General features: G+C 34.3%; 3 protein-coding genes across 39 annotated transcripts in view; 1 reads left to right on the top strand and 2 right to left on the bottom strand.

Annotated features, from left to right (window-relative positions):
- Positions 1-21,218, top strand: part of LOC127835046 (perilipin-4-like) — a 438,066-nt gene extending 416,848 nt beyond the window's left edge. For 32 of the 37 annotated variants that reach the window (XM_052361245.1, XM_052361266.1, XM_052361263.1 and 29 more), the window contains 2 exons: positions 20,390-20,488; positions 20,588-21,218. In XM_052361245.1, coding sequence (XP_052217205.1) covers positions 20,390-20,488; positions 20,588-20,946 — 458 coding nt within the window. In that variant the 3' untranslated portion in view covers positions 20,947-21,218. The remainder of the gene's footprint in view (positions 1-20,389; positions 20,489-20,587) is intronic. The other 5 variants (XM_052361276.1, XM_052361250.1, XM_052361257.1 and 2 more) reach the window with 1 other exon arrangement.
- LOC127835057 (uncharacterized) lies at positions 10,294-12,465 on the bottom strand. Its single transcript, XM_052361300.1, has 3 exons — positions 12,087-12,465; positions 10,957-11,122; positions 10,294-10,744 (listed from the first exon to the last, which is right to left on the bottom strand). The coding sequence occupies exons 1-3, from the start codon at positions 12,145-12,147 to the stop codon at positions 10,429-10,431; spliced, it is 543 nt and encodes a 180-aa protein (XP_052217260.1). The 5' UTR covers positions 12,148-12,465; the 3' UTR covers positions 10,294-10,428.
- LOC127835059 (uncharacterized) lies at positions 12,717-16,737 on the bottom strand. Its single transcript, XM_052361302.1, has 5 exons — positions 16,637-16,737; positions 15,374-15,998; positions 15,025-15,188; positions 13,693-13,857; positions 12,717-13,173 (listed from the first exon to the last, which is right to left on the bottom strand). The coding sequence occupies exons 2-5, from the start codon at positions 15,402-15,404 to the stop codon at positions 13,120-13,122; spliced, it is 414 nt and encodes a 137-aa protein (XP_052217262.1). The 5' UTR covers positions 15,405-15,998; positions 16,637-16,737; the 3' UTR covers positions 12,717-13,119.
- Positions 21,219-21,554: the final 336 nt, after the last annotated feature.

Here is a 21,554-nt window from a genome sequence, read left to right on the forward strand (position 1 = left end):
TTTAGTAATTTTTGTTATGTATGAATGTGTGTGATTGTGTATGTCTTATCTAAATTAGGGTGTTAATTTAGCGTTCAGATCTGTAATATTAAGCCTCAAAAGGTGTGGCAAGCTGCCCAAATGTATGTTCAGTTTTTCTATATTTGTAAATAAGAAGCGTAGCTTACAATTAAAAATTTTGCGCCTTGTTGTTCACATGTTATAATCAAATGGAAACAGCCGTTATGATTTTTATTTGCGTATTTTACTTGTAATTTTTTATCAATCAGCGCTCCTTTGTTTAAAAAATGAACTCTTCTAGACCATTGCACTTTACAACCTGGATTACACATTGAATGCTCGGTTTACTGGAATGATTGGGTTTCTCAGTCCAGAGATTGAGAAAAACTGAAAGAGGATTTAATATGATATGTTACTTCTTTCCGTAATATGAATAAAACAAGTCAAAACAATTATTGTGTGTTCTTTGAAGGCCTGAATGTTTGCTGTTTGGCATGTATCATGTTATGGTCCTCTACCAGATTTATTATCTCACAAATGTATGCGTTCAAGATACCGTAATTTCAATCGCCAGTGCTTGTGCGTTCTTATGTCTAGTAAGGACATTTGCATCTTAACCACGTAGCGGATTTTACAGATGAATGATCATGGGGGCGACTCTTTTCCAAAGTTGTTCTTTTTTTTTGGTCTATTAAATATGCAGGCCGCAGAGCTAACATTACATTTAAACAATACGAACTTCAATAATCGTCTTCTCTGAAACCAAAGCCTTTTAATAATAATCGGTTTATGCCTAAAATTCTTTTTTTCCCACCCAATTCATCATGACCATGTTAGTTTTACATTCAAATGCATCCCAAACTGTGTTCTAGTAGTTTTATCTTCTTTTAAATGTATCTACCAGTATGCGTCTTATGACGAAATCTGCACAGATGTGAGGATTTCCCAACTGTGTACATGTCTTGGATACATTCATAAGTTGTCGACTCGGAAAGCAAAAAGAAATTGTAATTGATTATTGAATGTTGTTGATCTTAAAGTATCTTTTCTCCTAAACGTAAATTATAGTTTCAAATTATTTATTATTGTTTTATACATTCCGATTTATATCTCGTGTTAGCAAAAAAGCATTGCGTGCTGCGAGTTATGCCATGGTGTTCATTGTACGCGTGTGTATCCGATAATTTTGTCTCACACAACACCTCCTTCTTCTAAGTCTTGCAGTATTGTTTTTGTTAATAACTTCACAGACTTGTTCCTGACGTGACCCTCTAATACTTTTGTTAAAATCTTTCCGATTATTTGATTTTTAGGTCATGAAGACCAAACAAGTTGGCATTTTTCTAATCATAGAGGTACTGTAGAAAATTTGTTAAAATGATGGGTCAAAACGGTCCTCCTCCCAATGGTCACATGATTTGCAGACACTCCTACAGACATTTATACAGTAAATAACTTTTTGTAATTTGATTCGCAAACACCGCATGGGTCAGATTTATAGTATATGTTGTGAAACAACAGTATGTTCTTGTCCTTTACAAAGATTGATAAAATCATGCCCCTTGGGTAAAAACTTGTCACACCCTTGGGTTACGTAACTTATTAAGACTGACATGATTAAATTGATAGCAATCTACGAATCAGAAAACAAAATGAAAGAAGGTTTAATATGTATCTAACAGCATACAGTACTCCTCTCCCAGGCGTTTTATTTTCATCTTGCTCCTAAGTGGCAAAATACGCCATGCCTTGGGTTGGGGTTGAAAGGGTATCACATGATGTTTGGTATGTGACATTATAATGTGACATTCTACAAATATTTTTTTCAAATACACCATTGGGCATGACACCTACCGCGAAACATTATTGACCTGATTGTTATCATAATAAAAGGAAGCAAGTACGGAAAATATACCAATTAGCCAATATTAGGTTTAAGGCTTAAATCATATGAATAAAGTTCAGCAGGAATATCCATGCTTATAATTTGTCAGCTTGCTTACTGTATATAGGTTAACAAAAGCTCCTGTATTCAATTGCCAGCTGGATTTGAATATCTCACGAAACATTATCCACTCGATGTTGTAGCCAGTGTCACATTCCTGGATTCCCTTTACCGAGTTCAATACGTTTATTACAACAAGGACAATAAACAAATGTTATGATTTTTTCTTAAGTTAATATCCTATACAATATATGTCAGATTTAATTGCTGTTGCTATTTCCAAACCGACTGGCAAGCAAATATGCATGTTTATGGAAATTTAATGATATTATTTGTAAGTATTAAACGAAGTTTTCTGGCTTAAATGAGCATTCAGCATGGACACTATGTCTCAAATGTAATAAATATATTTCTTAGTCAATCTCAGTCTAATGGGGAGTATACATATCCAATCTTATATATTCAAGAAGAATTGCTCTCCCCCAATGTCTTAACCAAATTCACCGAAGACATATGAAAATGACTTTTATTCCTATGGTGTTGTGCGAATGAGAACATGTGTGGGTATTTATGAGCGTGCAGCTTATCAGTTAAATTAAACAATCATGATACATTAGGTCCCAAAATTGTTATGTTTTCTGTAACATAATGAAAATAAATGGGTGAGTAGTTTTTTTATATTTTTTATACCACCCTTGGAAAAGATCTAATTGAATTAAAGTGATATATCTGGACTCTAGTCTTAAATACCAAAGAGATCACGACAAATTTAAGTTACGACTGAATGTCAAGCGCTCACAATATAGATTTGTACATATCTATGATATAACTGTTCCTACATGTAAAATAAAGGTCGGTGCAGATTGAAACGAAATAAATAGCATTAGTTAAATAGTGTGTCTTTGTGGCTGGCGCTTTAGTGATTAAGCGGGTTTTTCATACAGCGCTTAATATTGAAGACATTTTTCAGGACATTGTTCTCATCAGTAGTTAGATCGGAAGATTCAAAAATTTTTGTAGTGTTATTGGATACACTAGTATACGTGTTTTAACATAGAGGGATTTTTGTCATGGCGAAGTAATTTAAAATGGACCTGTTAATTACAAAGATAGCAAAAACATCGGAAAAAGCCGGTTTTGTATGTCATATATATATATATATATATATATATATATATATATATATATATATATATATATATATATATATATATATATATATATATTTATTTATTTATTTATTTATATGTACATTGTGACAAATACATTATAGCTGAATTTTAATATGAATAAGATTGTACACATATCCACTAACAAATTAATCAAACCATACTAAATCTCGTTATATGTTTCACATTTGCGAGTAGAATGAACTCGTTTGGAGAGTCAAATTTTGTATGACCTAAAGTTGCCTGACATAACATTGATTTATTGTTTCTAACACAAGTATTATAGTTGAAAATTTTATTTTTTTTAATTTTGTTCACAGATAGATTTATTCTATGAGTCTGAAATGTGCTTATAGATTATCGTCGGAGTATTTATTTGGTTCTTTTAACCAGTAATGTTCGGCGTTATTCTTCTGTGTTAAATATGGGACAGTATGGGATCATATTTTGACAGCTATGTCACGACATCATTAATCTGAATTAAGATATAAAACATGATGGTTGGAGAATGATCGGAAATGCACTTTATTTCGCAGGAATTTGATAATGATCTTATGGTACAATTTATGTGTTAGCTATTAATTTTATTTGGAATGTGTGCAATAAATTGTATGCATTGCCTCCCGAGACATTAACAGTATAAATCGCATGCAAATTGATCAAACCGGAAAAAACTTGTAACGGACAAACATTTCAAGACGGTTAAATATCTGTTATGGAATATTTTTTTTATAAAAATGAATATGTATAAACGCAAACAGAAAAAGTAAATTAAACACATATTATTTATTCCTCTTTTATGTTGTACAAATAAATTAATTGCGATCATTATGTAATATATGTTTAACCTCGTCTGTTAATTAAGTAGCATACATATGTATGCAAAACGTAGCTTTAATAAATCACCCTGCCTTAAGAGATCACCTGTGTTAAGAGACCGCTTTTCATTCTCAACCATTGAAGGTCTCTGAATAACGTACAATGTACGACCTACGTATATCATCTATAAATATGAATACATATATTTTCTTGTTCAGGTGTTGAAAATGTGCACAATGAGACAGGACTTGCAACAGAAAATAACTAAAAACTTGCGAGCAATAAAAATTTATATTGATGAAAAAGATTTCATTGGCATATTTATTGAGAAAAATGTCTTTGAATTCAGCGATCAAGATGAAATCATGGGATTCAATCCTTATACTAAGGAAAATAGAAATAATTGCTTTATTAAAAAAACTGATACAGAAAGACGATTATGCATACACTCTATTAATATGTGCATTAAAAGAACTTGGATATCAATACTTAGCGGACCTACTTGAAAATACCAAAGTCGATTCACAAAATCAAGGTATGTGCTGGTTCTAAAGATAAATATTTAATAATAATATTTGTTTATGAAAATATAGTTTATAAATGGAAATAATTATGTAGTTAAATTGTATCTAATCCTTGTTAATAATAAATAGCCCTTAATATTGTTACCACTTTCACAGGTATACAGTATAAGCCAAACTATTTGAGCCTAGCTCTAGGAAAACTGGACTAAATGCATGTGCGTATCGTCCCTCAGTCCACACTGGCTAATACAGGACAACACTTTTATTGTAGAAAAACGAAACGAAAAATTCCATAAAAGCAAAAATTGTCGTCCCTGAAGGTGACACTATACGCACACTCATTAAACCCGGTTTTCTAAGAGCGGGGCTTATTGTAAAAATGGATTTGTTAATTTATAGAAAAACACAGTAAGACAATACTTTCACAGAAAAAAATAATTAAGTATCAATAGGTGGAAGACAAAAAACTTCTGAACCAGATATAGGCCTGTTCAGTTTAAAACATGTCAGACTGCAGACAAATAAACCGCACTATAGTTAAGGAACAATCATAGTACTACAGGTATTGTGATCACCCTGTGTGTCCGCTGTACGTTCGTTCTCCGTCGATCAACGATTAGCTCATTATCGCCCTAGAGGTCACAGCTATAACACAATCTTAACAAAACTTAACAATAATGTTTATCTTCACAATATCTATGCCGTGTTCGGATCTGGATCAAGTGCGTTCAAAAACTAGTTCACCCGGAAATATCGTGTTACAAATCTTGAAGACACGTGTATAACTTAATTTGGGGAAATTCAATCAGACTGTTTATTTAGACAATTTCACGGTCAAGGTTGACACTGGGTCAGATGCGTACGGAGACTAGGTCACCATGCTAAATATAAGAAAACGCTTATACAACTGTAGAAAACATGTACGACTCGGTCTTCATAAATCTCGGTTAGAATGTTTATATCTATTATATATAAGCCAAGTTAACAGGTTAAATCGTAGAGACATCCTGTTACCACTTTAGACATACATTTACCTTATTAAACCTGTGAGAGAACTCATATTATTAGGGGGGTCATACAGCAGTCGCACTGTAAGTATTTCCTATGCATATTTTCGGGTCCTCGTGAAGCGCCCTCTGGCTCATCAATTTGTTAAAAAAATGGGTGGCAAACTGTTGAAATTCGTGAACAAATGAGTCTGGAACTTTTCAAAATTGTGAAGTTTTGATTCGCAAACTTTTCAAAGCTATGAAAACTATTTCTAAGATGGAAAAGGCCCTGTTTTCGTCTGTGTATATGTGTGCAATTTTAAACCAAAACTCTGCCATATATGGATAGATTGTGAAACAAATTTGCGCAATTCCCTTATCGTAAGACGATGTGTCAGGTGTCGATCCTTACCTTAAAGGTCAATGTCATGCATTGTTATTGATGGTAAAATTTTACCATTAAATAGCATGTAAATTCCAGTCTAAGCGCTTACTGTGCCTTATATTAAGAATATAACTTGACATAGATTCGACGAATCATAAGACGAAATGTAGCGTTAAACAACCATCTCTGTGCATGCTTAGGTCAAGGGCATATGTAGAGGTCAAAAGTCAAAGTGATGCAATATCTTGAAAACTTATGTGTCTGCCATAAGTTTGCCATATATTAATCGGTCTCAAATTATTTTCACGAACTCAACCCATCATAAGACGACAAGTCGCGTTTAAAACGGATTTCCCTATCTCAAAGGCCATGTCACACTTAAGAGTTAAAGTTTTAACTTTAGCCATGAACCAGTTTATTAATATATAATTAAAATCCGAGCAAGTTTGAATGAGTAATATACATTTATATTATAATATATTATATTATATTATAATAGTATTTCTTGTAAAAGTAATGATGCGATATCATCACAAACCTGTCAATCTTCCCTGTAGCGGGTAAATTAGAATCAGTATTGTTGTATTTTAATTGAATAATTGTATAATTTGATATGCGGTAAATAACCTAATGTATTTGTTTTTGAATGGTCCAAAAACATGCACAAAACCAGACTTAAATAATCATTCTACCCGTGCTAAAGTGAAATGGACATGATAAGAGTCGCTTGTATGTTATTGAAAATCATCATCATCATCATCATCATTATCATCATCATTATCATCATCATCATCATCATCATCATCATCATCATCATCATCATCATCATCATCATCATCATCATCATCATCATCATCATCATCATCATCATCATCATCGTCGTCATCATCATCATAATCATCATCATCATCATCATCATCATCATCATCATCATCATCATCATCATCATCATCATCATCATCATCATTATCATCATCACCATCATCATTATCATCACCTTCATCATCACCATCATTATCAACACCAACCTAACCATTTTCGCCATCATAAATATCTTCATCATCATCAGCAGCATCATCAACATGATCATCATCATCAACATCATCATCATAATCGTCATCATCAGCAGCAGCAGCATTAGCAGCAGAAGCAGCAGCATCACCATCAACACCATCATCACCATCATCATCTTTATCATCATCCTCACCATCATCCTCCTTTTCCGCCTCATCATCATTAGCAGCAGCAGCAGAAGTAGCAGCATCACCATCATCATCAGCAGCAGCAGCATCGTCACCATCATAATCATCATCATCATTATTACCCGCATCATCACCTCACCACCAACATCATCATCATTATCAACATCATCACCATCATCATCATCATCATCATCATCATCATCATTCACATCATCATCGTCGTCGTCGTCATCTTAATCATCATAATCATTACCATCATCACCACAATTATCAGCATCACCATCATCATCACCACCACCACCATCATCATCATCTTCATTATCACCATTATCCTCACCTTAATCATCATAATCATCATCACCAACATCATAATCAGCAATATCTTCATCATCATCATAATATCTACCATCACATTATCATCATAATGTGCATTATGATTACATCCCTTCGTCATTGTTTTTGTAAATTCTGCATAAATGTGAAACATAAAAATCAGACAAAATATTCGTAGTCATTTAATTGCATATTCAAACGAAAACTATATACACGTATAATCTGCCTTATATTAAATCGTATAAAACACCAGAGGCAGGTATGCTTAATGAGACAGCCTCAGGGAAACAAGACACAAAGTCGGTCACAAGAGACACAATAGGAGAGAAAATCAGGGATGTTAAGACGAATGATAAAGATAACTACTCGCATGTCAAAGGTAAGCATGCATACAAATAATTAACTGTTTACAGTTCAAACTGTTTAAACTGTTTGAGAGACAAATGCTTGAACTAGCTTTAAACATATTGTGCCTTACACTTTTTTGTAAAAACTGCGACTACACAGTTTATTTATTCACTTAATACTGTATTGTTTTTTTTTATATAAATAGAATATATTTTACCATACGAGATAAGCAATCATTCTTAAGTTAGGTCTTTTGTTTTTTTATTCATTGTTTACACATGCGCCATTTTACTTAACCATCAGATCAAATCGGTATATATGTCAATATATATCTTAAAATTTACAATTAATAATCCAAAAGGTACCATTCCAGGTTAAATTCAAAACATGCAAATATGGATTTGCCTTAACTCCAAGAACACTGATGCATATTTTAATTTATGACATCTTTGCCGCTTAATACTTCGTGATAGTCTACTGCTATTATTGTAACCCCATCTCAACAAATGATAGAAATAACAACATACTGGACACAAGCAAATGAAAACGACAAGTTATTAAAATTAATTTTAAAATATCGAACGATGACGTGCCTAAAGGCCAAAAATTAATGGTTGTGCTGATTTCGGAATGATAATCGCCCAGTCAATAACACAAATGAGTGAAACATGTTTTGCAATCCCAAGTTTACATGAGTCATCGTTAAAAAAAGATCGCACACTTACCTAAAGGAATACACACTGATGAGAAGATTGATATCCATCAATGACGAATTATAAAGAGTTACTCATAGACCATCTGTTTGAATCGTGTTATGATTTGACGTCTGCAATGCTCTCATTTAACAAAAATTAAGCATAAACTTTATTGTTGACAAATCACATGTTAAAACGTCGTGAATGAAATGTAATTGCAAATGGGGCGCGAATAATACTAGGAGAAGGCCTCTTAAAGTAAACTGTGACGTCGAAAATGATCACTGGCGTAATATTTGTAAAGAGTTTGAATGATATTTTGTACATGCGTATACATGTAGATGTTGTGTATTGAACACGTACTGAAATACGTATTCATTTATTATTTCCTTCTGAAGTTGTCATAGATTTAGTGCAGTTTTCGCGTTTATATTTAATCAAACATCTTTTTTGTACAATAGCAATCAATCATAGCGGACACTACTTCTGCATGTGTTTCAAACATCGAGCTTAATACCTACTTTCACTTCTCAGTATGTTCGATGTGTGCTACTCCGAATGCGGTGTAATGTGAGATTCGTGTAAGCAGCCTTATTGTTGCATATTTATCAATAATGAAAAATACTTCACACACTCCTTATATGTCACATAACGTCTGGTCTTTATCTGCCTTGTCGTCTGAATGCCATTGAACAACTCGTTTTTTTCTGTAAAATTATTTGCGGACATGGAACATAATGGTTTGCAAAAAAAACACCACGAGTCAAAAATGATTTGAAGCAGTTTCATTGTTCGGCTTTATTTCACAATAATGATGGCCTATTAACAGGTTACACTGGTTTTACTCTTGGCAATGTTTTATGATACGAGACAATAAAACGTTTAGATGTAATGTCTAATATTGAAGTAAATTTAACATTATAATAAATTACCTCTTTTTAAAAGAACGTAAATCCTTTATATCAAACAATTCCAAAAGGCTTAAAAAAATATCACATGCGTGTATGGGCTACGAAAAAGCAGTTTATATAGTCGCCTAGTTTTTGTTGTTTATATAAAGGTATTGTCAATGCGACAAGTTAAGCAGAAATTGCTGTCGACATCCTTACTACCCATAACACTATGAATGTAAACATTGTACAGAAAAATGTCTTAGAACTGTTTACTTGCTACATAGAGAATAACAGGTTACTGCCTGATCGTTTTGTAATATATCAGGCGAGGCTTAGAATAAAAGCAAAGCCTCGCCGTTATTTTATTCGTGCCGAGCCTGATATATTACAAAACGATCAGGCAGTAACCTGTTTTTCTGTTTATCATACCACTGACACCTCTCACCCCGTTTTTCAAGAAATACTAAAAATTCATCGCTACGCCATTTAATGTAATTTAATAACGCTGTATCTTTCTCTGTCTTCTTTAATACTGCAACAAAATTTAAAGCAGCAATACTTTATTACACAAAATGAAAACATATATTATACATTTAAAGGAAAAACTTGAAACGCAATTGTAACATGTCAAGGCCAGTGCAGTCGCTGACGTCTTCGCAGTGTGTTAACACGTGTAAAGAAATGAATGATGTTTTTATTAGAATTCGGAATATGTACTGCGCATTTGGTTTACTGTGGTGGTTGTGCGTAGATATTGAGGTTCTGCACGTTAAGTACAGCTCCAAAAAACATGCTAGTATTGGATTTGGGCCAGGAAGCTGTGCTTGTGCAGGGTGGGTGGGGAGAGAAATGTTCATTTCGGAAGTGTTGACAGAAGTGCATGAAACAGATGCCTGAGATGGAGTTGCAGTAGAACATGATGCTAAAAGGTTTGAACATCATTTTTGTGTTTGTTCGGAAATTTCGCTGTAATTTATTATTGACTGGACGTTTTTGTGTCCTGTAATTTGCATGATTTCAGTGGGTGCGATATTGGAATCCCTTAATTTTTGAACAAGGTGTTTTCTAGCGGAATGGTTACTGATATTTTTGGTTTTGTCAAAACCGGCCTCGATTGCCATAGTTTTCAACATCTTGGCAATTTTTTTTCACCAAGTTTCTGCCGTAGGAACCACTGATCAAAAATGTCAGTTAAGGGCACGGTTCTTGTTGCCAGGTAGAATGGGCTATCATCAGTGCTGAAGCCGGGTGGCCTTTTATCACTATACTGTTTGTAAATGTAAATAGGGTCCCTATTTCCTAACTCTGGTGAGGCAAACATCTTCGGATGAATTTTTCTGGCATCTGATGCATTTGCGCCAGTGCGGGTCTGAGTCTGTCGTTCATTGAATTCCAGAAATTCATTTCCTGAAGCATCTGTCTTCAGTTTGACATCACCCCATCTTAAAAAAAAATGTGTTTAATTATCAGAAGTTGTTTCATTATATTGAAGTAAGTATTCAGTGCCGTTCATGTAAAATTCAATCTGTTGGAGGTTAAGCAAATGATTAATCTGGTTTAATACGGGATTTCAATTATGCAATCCCAAAAATTTATCAAATTTTAGACTCTCATTTTTAGCACTGAAAGTCTGTCATTTCATAATTAAACTAACCTTAAATTGTACTGCTCGTGGGTTCCTCGTAGGCCGAAATGCAGGGAGTTGTTCAACCAAATGGTATTTAGAAGTGATTTTGGCGTTGTTGCACCCAGAATGTTGTCTGTGTAGAGTTTTTGAATCTCTTCGTCTGATAATACGGCAGCCGCTTTAGGCTTGTTTCCTGAAAAAATAATAATATAGAGAACTTTTTTGCCTGTTTTGTGAAGCGGCCTACGCCCATCCATTTTGAGTTGCGTACTTGTTTAAAGGACAAGGGACGTTAAGGGTCGTTATTTGCCTTTATCCAAATTATTTTCAATCTACTATTAACATAAAGTGCAGAGAGTCATCTTTTCAAAAAATCCTCAATGCATGTATTTGTTCAAAAGACGTTATCTCCAGCCCGAGACAAAGATGCCCACTATTTCCCAATTTTGACGTCGTTTAACGTTGCTTTTTACGGCAACGTCACAACTACGAATTGTATCTACGCAGATTACCGCGCTTATTATTCAATCAGCATAAAAAATTTGGTGATCCAGAATGTGAGAAATGATTTAAATCATGTTCATAAATCAAAGTAACATATTACATGTCATATGATATTATTATTGCTTCATATCGCTAAATGTTTTACGCAAAATAATCACACATTGTTTATAACATTTTTTTAAATCGCATCATCATAATAAAACTAGAACATTCTTATAAGTAACAACGAAAATATTAATAAAACAACAACAAATACGGTGTAATATCATGACCTATTGTAATAACATATTCCGTATGCACATCCAGATCGCGTAACCTTGTAAATATAGAGAATATTATGTGAGTTTTGGATAAATATCAAGTTTATCATGCGAGGCTTAGAACCAATGTAGCGCGAGGCATGCCGAGCGCTAACATAGTTCGTGCCGAGCATGATAAACTTGATATTTATCCAAAAATAACATAATATTCTATTTATCCTATTATTTCCTCACAATTTTCCATTAATAACTGTCAAATATGGCTTTTTTTTGACGTTTTAGTTTTTTCCGTAGTTGACAAATCACATTCTCCAATTTTTGGAAAAACCCAAATCTGATCTAAATATAGCGATAGTATAAAGCTTATGTTTATACAATCGTTGTTATACTAACGAGTTTCATCTGGTAATTGTTCACATTCTTCCAATAATGACATTTTTTCTATCTGTGCCATCCACACATTATTCTGCCCATTGATATTTGTCACACAAAAAAACAAAAAAAATAAAACCAGTCAATTTTATAAACATGTCAGTTACACGACTTTCAACAATCAGTATAAAATATTTTCACTGTTGCAAATTGTAATATTGCTTACATTAACATCTTTAAACAAGAGATGTGTTTGTCAGAAACACAACGCCCTCTACTGCGCACTTAATGCATTTAACCCCTTTTTCTCAGAGAAATCATTCACCACACATTTTATAGACTTGCTTTGTCTTAATCAGATGTAAATGAACACACATTTTTATAGACTTGTTTTGTCTTTATCAGATGTAAATGAACACACATTTTTAAGACTTGTTTTGTCTTTATTAGATGTAAATGAACACACATTTTTAAGACTTGTTTTGTCTATGTCTCAGAGCGCGTCCTAATATTTAATATGACACGTTAGCAGCATCTGAAATGTCTGCAGCCCAATTTCTCGGACCATCTGACAGTTGATCAGTTTGGTGTCACCTGAAACAAAGGTACCACAGCGCACTTGTAACGTGCGCACATGTTCCAAGTACACGTGCTCCCACTGGGCAGCTGCAAAACCATGCGTCGACTGACCCCTCCTTAAAACGTATGTAAGACCGGTATTGCTTTCGGGACACATGCCGACTTTGGAACTTCAAGCACAGCAAACTCCTATTGTGCACATAACCGTGAATTGAGTATATTCCGTCACTTGACATGTGCTCTTGTGTATAAGAAGCCGCCAGCTTAACTGTGTATACACCAAAGATTAGACATCTAAGTTCATCCTCGGTCATTATTGGACAGTTTATGTCTAGTTCGTCCATCGGTTTCCACGATGCCTTGGTTATTTTTTCTATGTCGTTGTCAGAGATGAATTGTTGTAAATCGTTGTTCTGCCCTGACAAATACAACATTCTCTCTGCAACTATTTTGTCTTGATCGGAGTCCCCGCTACTTAGAGCCGGTCTGAAGCGGTTGCAGATTGCTCCAACAATTCGCACATAGTCACCTTAAATAAATATCAAATGTATAACAGGAATCTCATTACATAAATATACACATTATTATTAGGACATTTTAAATAATGTTAATAAATATGTGTAGGATTGTATTAAGTGTAAATAACGTGACGGTTTCACTCTATTTACTCCATGTACATTTTTACGCAAGTATGTGTTATCTATTTTGTGAAATGATTATGAATGTTACATAAAATATTTTACCAATAAATGGCACTTGGGTGTTTGGCATTGTCCTAGCTAAATATGTCCATGTCTTGAGTCTGCCATTGGTTGACTCGACAACCCATCGTATCTGTTTAAACAATACACTTATACACTTAGACCGTTGAAACGATAGTTATTTTAACCGTGCTATTAAATAATCGAATGAATGGCGAATTATCGGTTAAGTGAGTAAGTTTGAACACAGTATATAATTATTCACAAAAAGGTATAAATACATCTCAATATATTACATGTATATTGTGATCTAATCATAAATCAAGTACATGTGCGCGGAGATTTACCTTCGTCACAAGCCTCGACTTGTTAGACTCTTCGCTTGTGTGCTGTGTAGACCCCTTTCGCATAAAAGATGGCATCTGCATAGTTACACCAAGTTCTTCGAGAACAGTCGACGCATCTCGGAAACCTCTGTCAACTACGACCACATCACCTTCCTGAATCCAGCTCTGAAACGTTTTGTTTACGGCATGACTGTGCTCATATTTTCGTATTGACTATAATTTGTATTAGTATGATTATCATACTCATCCATTAGCATCATCTATTATCCTCATCATTACCCCGATTATCACCATTATCATCATCTACATCATAATAATGAATACCACCACCATCATCGTAATCAATATTATCATCGTCATCATTATCATCATCATGCGAATCATAAACGACCTTATCGACATCATCAACAAAATCATGCTCATGATCATAATCATCACCTTGATCATGATATCATCATCATCATCAAGTTGGTTTCCTACATTTTGTTTTGTTTAAAAAAACAAAATGTTATATGACATGTTTGAATGTAACCAAACCTTAAAATCCTCAGTATTTTGATTGATGATGTGTTTCAGTATATTTGCATCTGAGTTTTTGCCATCCGCCAAGTACGGTCCCAAAATAGATATAATGTAGCCAGTGGTGGACACAACAATCATTGGTTTGACAAGTGGCCTATGCTTGTGCATGGAGTACGACCGACGTGCGAACGAAAAGTTTGAACTTTTTTGTATATATATATATATGTTCCATCTAAAACAATTATTGATTTATTTTGGTCAGATGCAGCGAACAATTCTTGCGCTAGAGGTCGTGTATGGGTCGTTCTTATCTCCTCTCTGGAAACATGTTTAAATCCCATATTCTTTGGCACGAACGATTTCATCAAGGATTTTCTTGACGATTTCAACGCACGCCGAATCTGTAATATAAACACATTATTTATAAAGCCCACTTTCTTTTAATTTCCATAAGAGTGTTGCTTTTTTGTAAACTGCTTTAAAGATTTTTTACCTCTTGAAATATATCCTGTTAAAATAAATAGAACGATTTTCATTTTCGGTTATAGTAAGCAATATTTCAATTATGAATGCTATTACATACATAACTGCATCAAGAAAATGTTGAAAACTGATTAATGTTTACCATCATATTCATCGTCTAAAAAGACTGAAAAGTTACTTTTCCTCCACGATAAATTGTGAAAGAGAGATTTAAAAATTGAAATTAAGTTTACCAGTATCAACATTCAATCTATGGATACATTTGGTAAATCATATCAAAGTCGCCTTGGTATTTAAATAGGTTATATTATCCGAACCACATAATACCTGCGCAATCGTCATGTTGAACAAAGTGCTGAGCAGCGCATTCCCTAAACTAGTTCTTAGTTTGACTAGGAGCACTGCGATGCATGTTCGAATGGACCTGGTCTTTGTTGTCCGTATGTCGTCTACATCACCGATAAGAGTTGAAAATTGGTCTTTCGTCAACCCTGATATATATATATTCATATATGTTATTTACACTATAATATCATTGATTACATAAACTCATAAAACAATTATTAAAATTATTAAAAATATTCATGACCTGTGTGTATACATGTATATAAGATAAGGACAGTAGATCTATCATTCCTCATCAGCGTGATTATGCAATTCAAATTAGTATGCGTACCAGTAAGATTCCAATAATCAGCATCCGTCATTGTGGATGGTCGTCAAAATCGATGCAAGATTTTTGACGTTGTGTCGCACTTTGCCGTAGCGAGTTAATTAAACTGCTTATCTGTTCGGGTTCCATGTATTTTGTGGATCTAATTTTTCCTTGAATATCAGCAGAAAGGGTCTCTGGTGTAAACTTGCCCCCACTCATGTGAGTGTTACAACATCGCGATTTTTTTTTCAACAAAATGTTTTTGTTGATGAACAGTTGCATTATCGCCTCGCCCGGTATGGTTACAAACCCTTCGGACCGAGCGCCCTTCCTGTTACATATAGGACATATAGTATGGCTGAACCCAGCTGATTGAATGTTTAATTGAAACGGCGATTTCTTGTCAGACGGTTCATGTTGTGGATTTTTCTTTGGGGATGCACTTAATCTTGCCGCCGCCGATTCTGCTGTATACTTAAGACGGCAAGAATTATGAACAACGTCTTTCTCTGTTACTTCGTCTGTCAATAGCATATGCTTTCTCAAGTACTTTATAAGTTGTTTATTGCCATCTGTTTTTAATTTCCTCCTTTCTTTTGGGCCCACACTTTTGGTGCATATAGCACACGCATACGATTTAGACATCCTAAATTAAAAATAAATGAAAGTATTTGTTTATTAGTCGACATAAAATTCTGAAATTAAAATACCACATAAAAAGTATAACAGTTACGATCGTAGCAGAATTCGAGCCCCTGAACTGTTCACGCATAATTAACTCGATGACGTAATAAAAACATCGTCATCAATACTGAGAACAAATATCGAGTTGAAGTGACGTAATTTAACTGGTCGGTTTTCGTCATAACTTTTAATTTTACAACGATATAGAATAAGCTTCATTCGTGTTGTATAACCGATTTGATGAAATTTAAATTAAAAGCATTTTTATTAGGCTATTTAATAATGCAACTGGATGATAAATAAACTGAATTTTGAAGCTACTGTAGTCTATACATTCCTAAAACGCTGGTCTCAATTTTGTATCTGTGTAAATAAGATGGAATTATTGTGACCAGTTAATTTACTTCAACATTTAAACAAGTAGCAATTTATGTGATGGACTTTTAAGTTGGACAACTATGGATTACGGATAACCATAGAAAGGTATGTTTCTTAATACTCTCTGGTGTTCGTGTGAATTCATCTTTGAAGCTAAATACAAGAATGATTTTCGTGACTTATATTATATAACTGACTGAAAACATGTTTTATACAACATACCTGTCTGTTGATATATAATGATGAAACTTAACCTCTTATATTTTGTTTAAATTACTTTTACTGTTCAGTTAAAATGATGCGAAGCAGACGCTGTATCTTCCATGTAGACTTATCCCGCTCGCTTGATAAGATTACTTCCCATAGGCCTAAATAAGTTAATGGAGTGGTCTCCCGTGAATTATACGAAACACTACCTTTTTCTAAGTTAAAATGTTAAAAAAGCAACTTGATTGCTTCCGCGATATTGCAAGGAAACAACCGTTCATGGTGATAAATTATTAACTGTTCAATCAAATGTCGATTAAGAAGAAAATACATGTATTTTTCACATACAGCGCACTCGTTAACCAAAAATAAAAAGATATCGATGAACAAATAACGAAAATGTATTGCATTTTTTAAAAGAATCAAGTTGGTTAACGTGTGCGCTGTTGTCATAAAATAGTGATAAACATTAAAAAATGCTCGAAATTCGCGTTATTCGAAGAAACGCGCTTGTTTGAAACGTTCAATGTGACGTCATCTATGCGATGTACGATGCAATAACTATGAAAACGTAAAGCGCACGTCGTATTCTTCAAAATGTGATCTTTAATGGGTGCGATAATTAACTTTTACAAATATTAATTTTTTTTCAGGCAAATAACACGCCTTAACGTCCCTTGTCCAAATTTGTGAAAAAAATGAGTAGCAAACTCTTTTTCAACTTGTGAAAATTTTAGGAGCAAACTTATTGAAATTGTGAATATTTGAGTCGCGAACTTCTTGAAATTGTGAAAATTTTAGTTGCGAATTTCCCCAAATTATGAAAAACGGCCATTCTCACAGAAAGAGAAAAAGCCCTGATATGTATTAACATTGTCTGCACATTTTACACATAATTGAGACTCTTTAAGACTTAGATATTACCAGTAATATCAACAATAACAATTATATTCAGAAATTGTTGCTTTCATTTTTTTAAGTAGATAACATTTAAAATCGAAATAAAATCAAGACAAAAAATAAATAATAGTAGATAAATTTAATATAATGTTTGAAGTCAATAATGCTGTCTTATTCACAATTTCATGCCATATTTATTGTAAAAACAGTGATTAAATTGACCTTTTCCTTGTTTTTTTAGATTTTTCTGCTTTGCTTTCAGGCAGTCGAGTGTGAGGGAAAATTCAGGGCCACTGCTCCGAAAGATAGAGTATGGGTACTTTGCTCTTTGGAGTTTCCGCTCAATGCTTCCCACGATGCTCCGCAATGTGACAGGCTCGTGTTCATCACCATCACTCTTGCGAATGGAGAGCAGATATGTGGCAAGATATTCATCTAGATGGTCGACCGATAAATTGTGGATTGCCTTCGTTTCGCCTTTCTTCGCAAGATATTGTTGAAATCGACTGACATCTGCCAGTGTTTTCCGGATAGTGTTCTTGTTATCTTCGGCTTCAATGAATTTTTTTTCATCTTCGGTTGTTATTTCTGTGGCGTCTGATATGTTTTCACTGTTCTCAGTTTTTGATTTTGTTTCAGTAAGGGATTCTAAACGACTTTTAGTTAAATTTACATTTGCATTCGTGCCTTCATCGAATGGTTAATTAAACACACTCGGATTTATTCCAAACTGATTGGCAAAGTCTTCCTCTGACATATTAACTTCCTCCATTAAACCGTCCCAAACGATGTCAAACTTACCCCCATTCACAAAGTCTGACATGGTAATGTTTATTTATTATATTAATATATGTTTTTATGTTTAAGTCCTTATTTTGAAAAGAAATTAGCTTTTAACTAGCCTAGATTTATTAAACACAATTCCTGTGGCAAACTGTAGCAGACGACAAATCATATTTGTAACCTTAATAGTAATATATTATTTAAAATTAATTCATTTTTTATGCATTTTACAATTGGTTTTATTGTGAAGTGTGTTACTATTTTATTTTTAATATTTTTACTACTTTTTTTATTGTTTGTTTTATTTTTTTGGTCTGTTTATATTAAGTGCTGAATTTTTGACATAACCTTTGACCTTTGATGTTTGCATATGAAGGCGGGTCAAAAAAAGTAGTCCGTTGGTTACATGACGTCATCAGCATGTACTTATTCATTCTTAATATTTTGAAAATACGTTGTTGTTTTTTTTGTTGCTGATTGTGGATTAAATGTAATACCTCTTGGTATCAAATTGTTTGTTTTGATAAATCTGATTCAGTTTTACAATAAAACAAAACCTTGTAATTAAGTCTTAGTAGCCTCCTCACATGACTGATATATGAACTTCCTGTTGATCGTGATATAAAAAAAGATATCAGGCCACAGGATATCAAGCAGATATCAATGTGGTGGTATGATAATGTGTTATATGGAATAAGAGAAATAACTTACAACTCTTGACACAATCATTTTATGTGATTGAATTTAATAAATCATATGATATATTCATATTTAATATACTTATTATCGCCTTCAACTTAATAATATTGCAATAATACATTTAAATTACAATGTGATGCCAAACTCTCGCATAAACATTTAAATCTCACATCACACAGAACTATATCTTCATTTCAAATATCTAACATTACATTCCCTGTCAATTACAGAGGCGGGTGTGCTTGACATAGATTCGGTCATAATCGACTGCAGTAACACTATAATATCTAACACAGAGGCAGGTGTACAGGAGCTTACAGCACAGGCAGTTAGAGGGAAAGACGACATAGAATCGGCTACAATGGAAGGAAGTGACATCATAACATCAAACACAGGTGTGCATGAACTGTCAGCAGAGAGAGTAAGAGGGAAACAAGACATAGAATCAGTCACAATGGAAGGAAGTGACGCTATAATATCCAACACAGAGGCAGGTGTGTATGAACTTTCAGCACAGACAGTAAGAGGGAAACAAGACATAGAATCGGTCACAATGGAAGAAAGTGACACTATAATCTCCAACACAGAGGCAGGTGTGTATGAACTGTCAGCATAGACAGTAAGAGGGAAACAAGACATATAATCGGTCAGAATGGAAGAAAGTGACACTATAATATCCAACACAGTGGCAGGTGTGCATGAAGTGACAGCACAGACAGTTAGCGGGAAACAAAACATAGACTCGGCTACAATGAAAGGAAGTGTCATTATAATCTCCAACACAGTGGCAGGTGTGTATGAACTGACAGCACAGACAGTAAAAGGGAAACAAGACATAGAATCGGAAACAATAAAATGAAGTGACTGTATAATCTCCAACACAGAGGCAGGTGTGCAGGAGCTGACAGCACAGGCAGTTAGAGGGAAACAAAACATAAATCGGAAACAATTAAAGGAAGTGACAATATAATATCCAACAAAGTGGCAGGTGTGCAGGAGCTGACAGCACAGGCAGTTAGAGAGAAACAAAACATTGAATCGGCTACAATAAAAGGAAGTGACATTATAACATCCAACACACAGAGGCACGTGTGCATGAACTGTCAGCACAGACAGTAAGAGGGAAATAAGACATAGAATCGGTCACTATGGAAGGAAGTGACACTATAATATCCAACAAAGAGGCAGGTGTGCAGGAGCTGACAGCACAGACAGTAAGAGTGAAACAAGACATAAAATCAGTCACAATGGAAGGAAGTGACACCATAATATCCACCACAGAAGCATGTGTGTATGAATTGTCAGGACAGACAGTTAGAGGGAAACAAGACATAGAATCGGTCACAATGGAAGGAAGTGACACTATAATATCCAACACAGAGGCAGGTGTGTATGAACTGTCAGCACAGACAGTAAGAGGGAAACAAGACATAGAATCGGTCACAATGGAAGGAAGTGACACTATAATATCCAACACAGAGGCAAGTGTGTATGAACTGTCAGCACAGACAGTAAGAGGGAAACAAGACATAGAATCGGTCACAATAGAGGGAAGTGACACTATTATATTCAACACAGAGGCAGGTGTGTATGAACTGTCAGCACAGACAGTAAGAGGAAAACAAGACATAGAATCGGTCACAATGGAAGGAAGTGACACTATTATATCCAACACAGAGGCAGGTGTGCAGGAGCTGACAGTTCAGACAGTTAGAGGGAAACAAGACATAAAATGGGCTACAACAAAAGTAAGTAACACTATAATATCCACCACAGAGACATGTGTGCAAGAACTTAATGTACAGCTACTTAGAGGAAAACAAGACATTGAATCAGTCAGAATCGACCGCAGTAGCACGATACTATCCACCACAGAGGCAGGTGTGCAGGAGCTGGAAGCACATACACTTAGACATAGAATCGGTCACTATGGATGGCATTAACAATGTAATATCAACCACAGAGGCAAGTAAGCATGAACTGAAAGAACAGATTGCGAGAGGGAAAGATGACATACGATCGGATTTAAAGACCGTAAAAGAGGAAATTGTGGCTCAAGCAAAACGGGAAGTCGGCGATTTCAAGACAAATGGTGACGAAGTGGACTATTCGCAACGCAAAGGTGAGCATGCGTACATACAATTTCTGTTAACAATTACACTTGTTCAAACTGTCGTATGAACACATGCTTGGAATATCTGGAAACATATTGATTATAGTGGTGTTTAACTGCAATTTAAAAGATTCTGTATTAAATTAAAAAAACATCAATTGTTTCCAATATAAATAATGCATTGTTTTCCCCCTGAACTTCCTTTAATTGCCTTAATGCAAACGTTTAAACGGTAGAACTTGTTTTGACATAAATGATAACTAAGTTTTATTCTAATTATCAACATTGATTTACATGAACTCCGGGAAAATCACGCATATTTTAATGCACGACATTGTAACTGCTAAAAATCTTATGATAGTCGTCTTCTATTATTCTGAGGCCCTGTCAGAAAATTGATGCAATAAACAAAGTACTTGGGACAAAGAGTAATAAATG

The sequence above is a fragment of the Dreissena polymorpha genome, chromosome 6 (genome assembly GCF_020536995.1).
Source record: "Dreissena polymorpha isolate Duluth1 chromosome 6, UMN_Dpol_1.0, whole genome shotgun sequence".
Classification (NCBI taxonomy): domain Eukaryota; kingdom Metazoa; phylum Mollusca; class Bivalvia; order Myida; family Dreissenidae; genus Dreissena; species Dreissena polymorpha.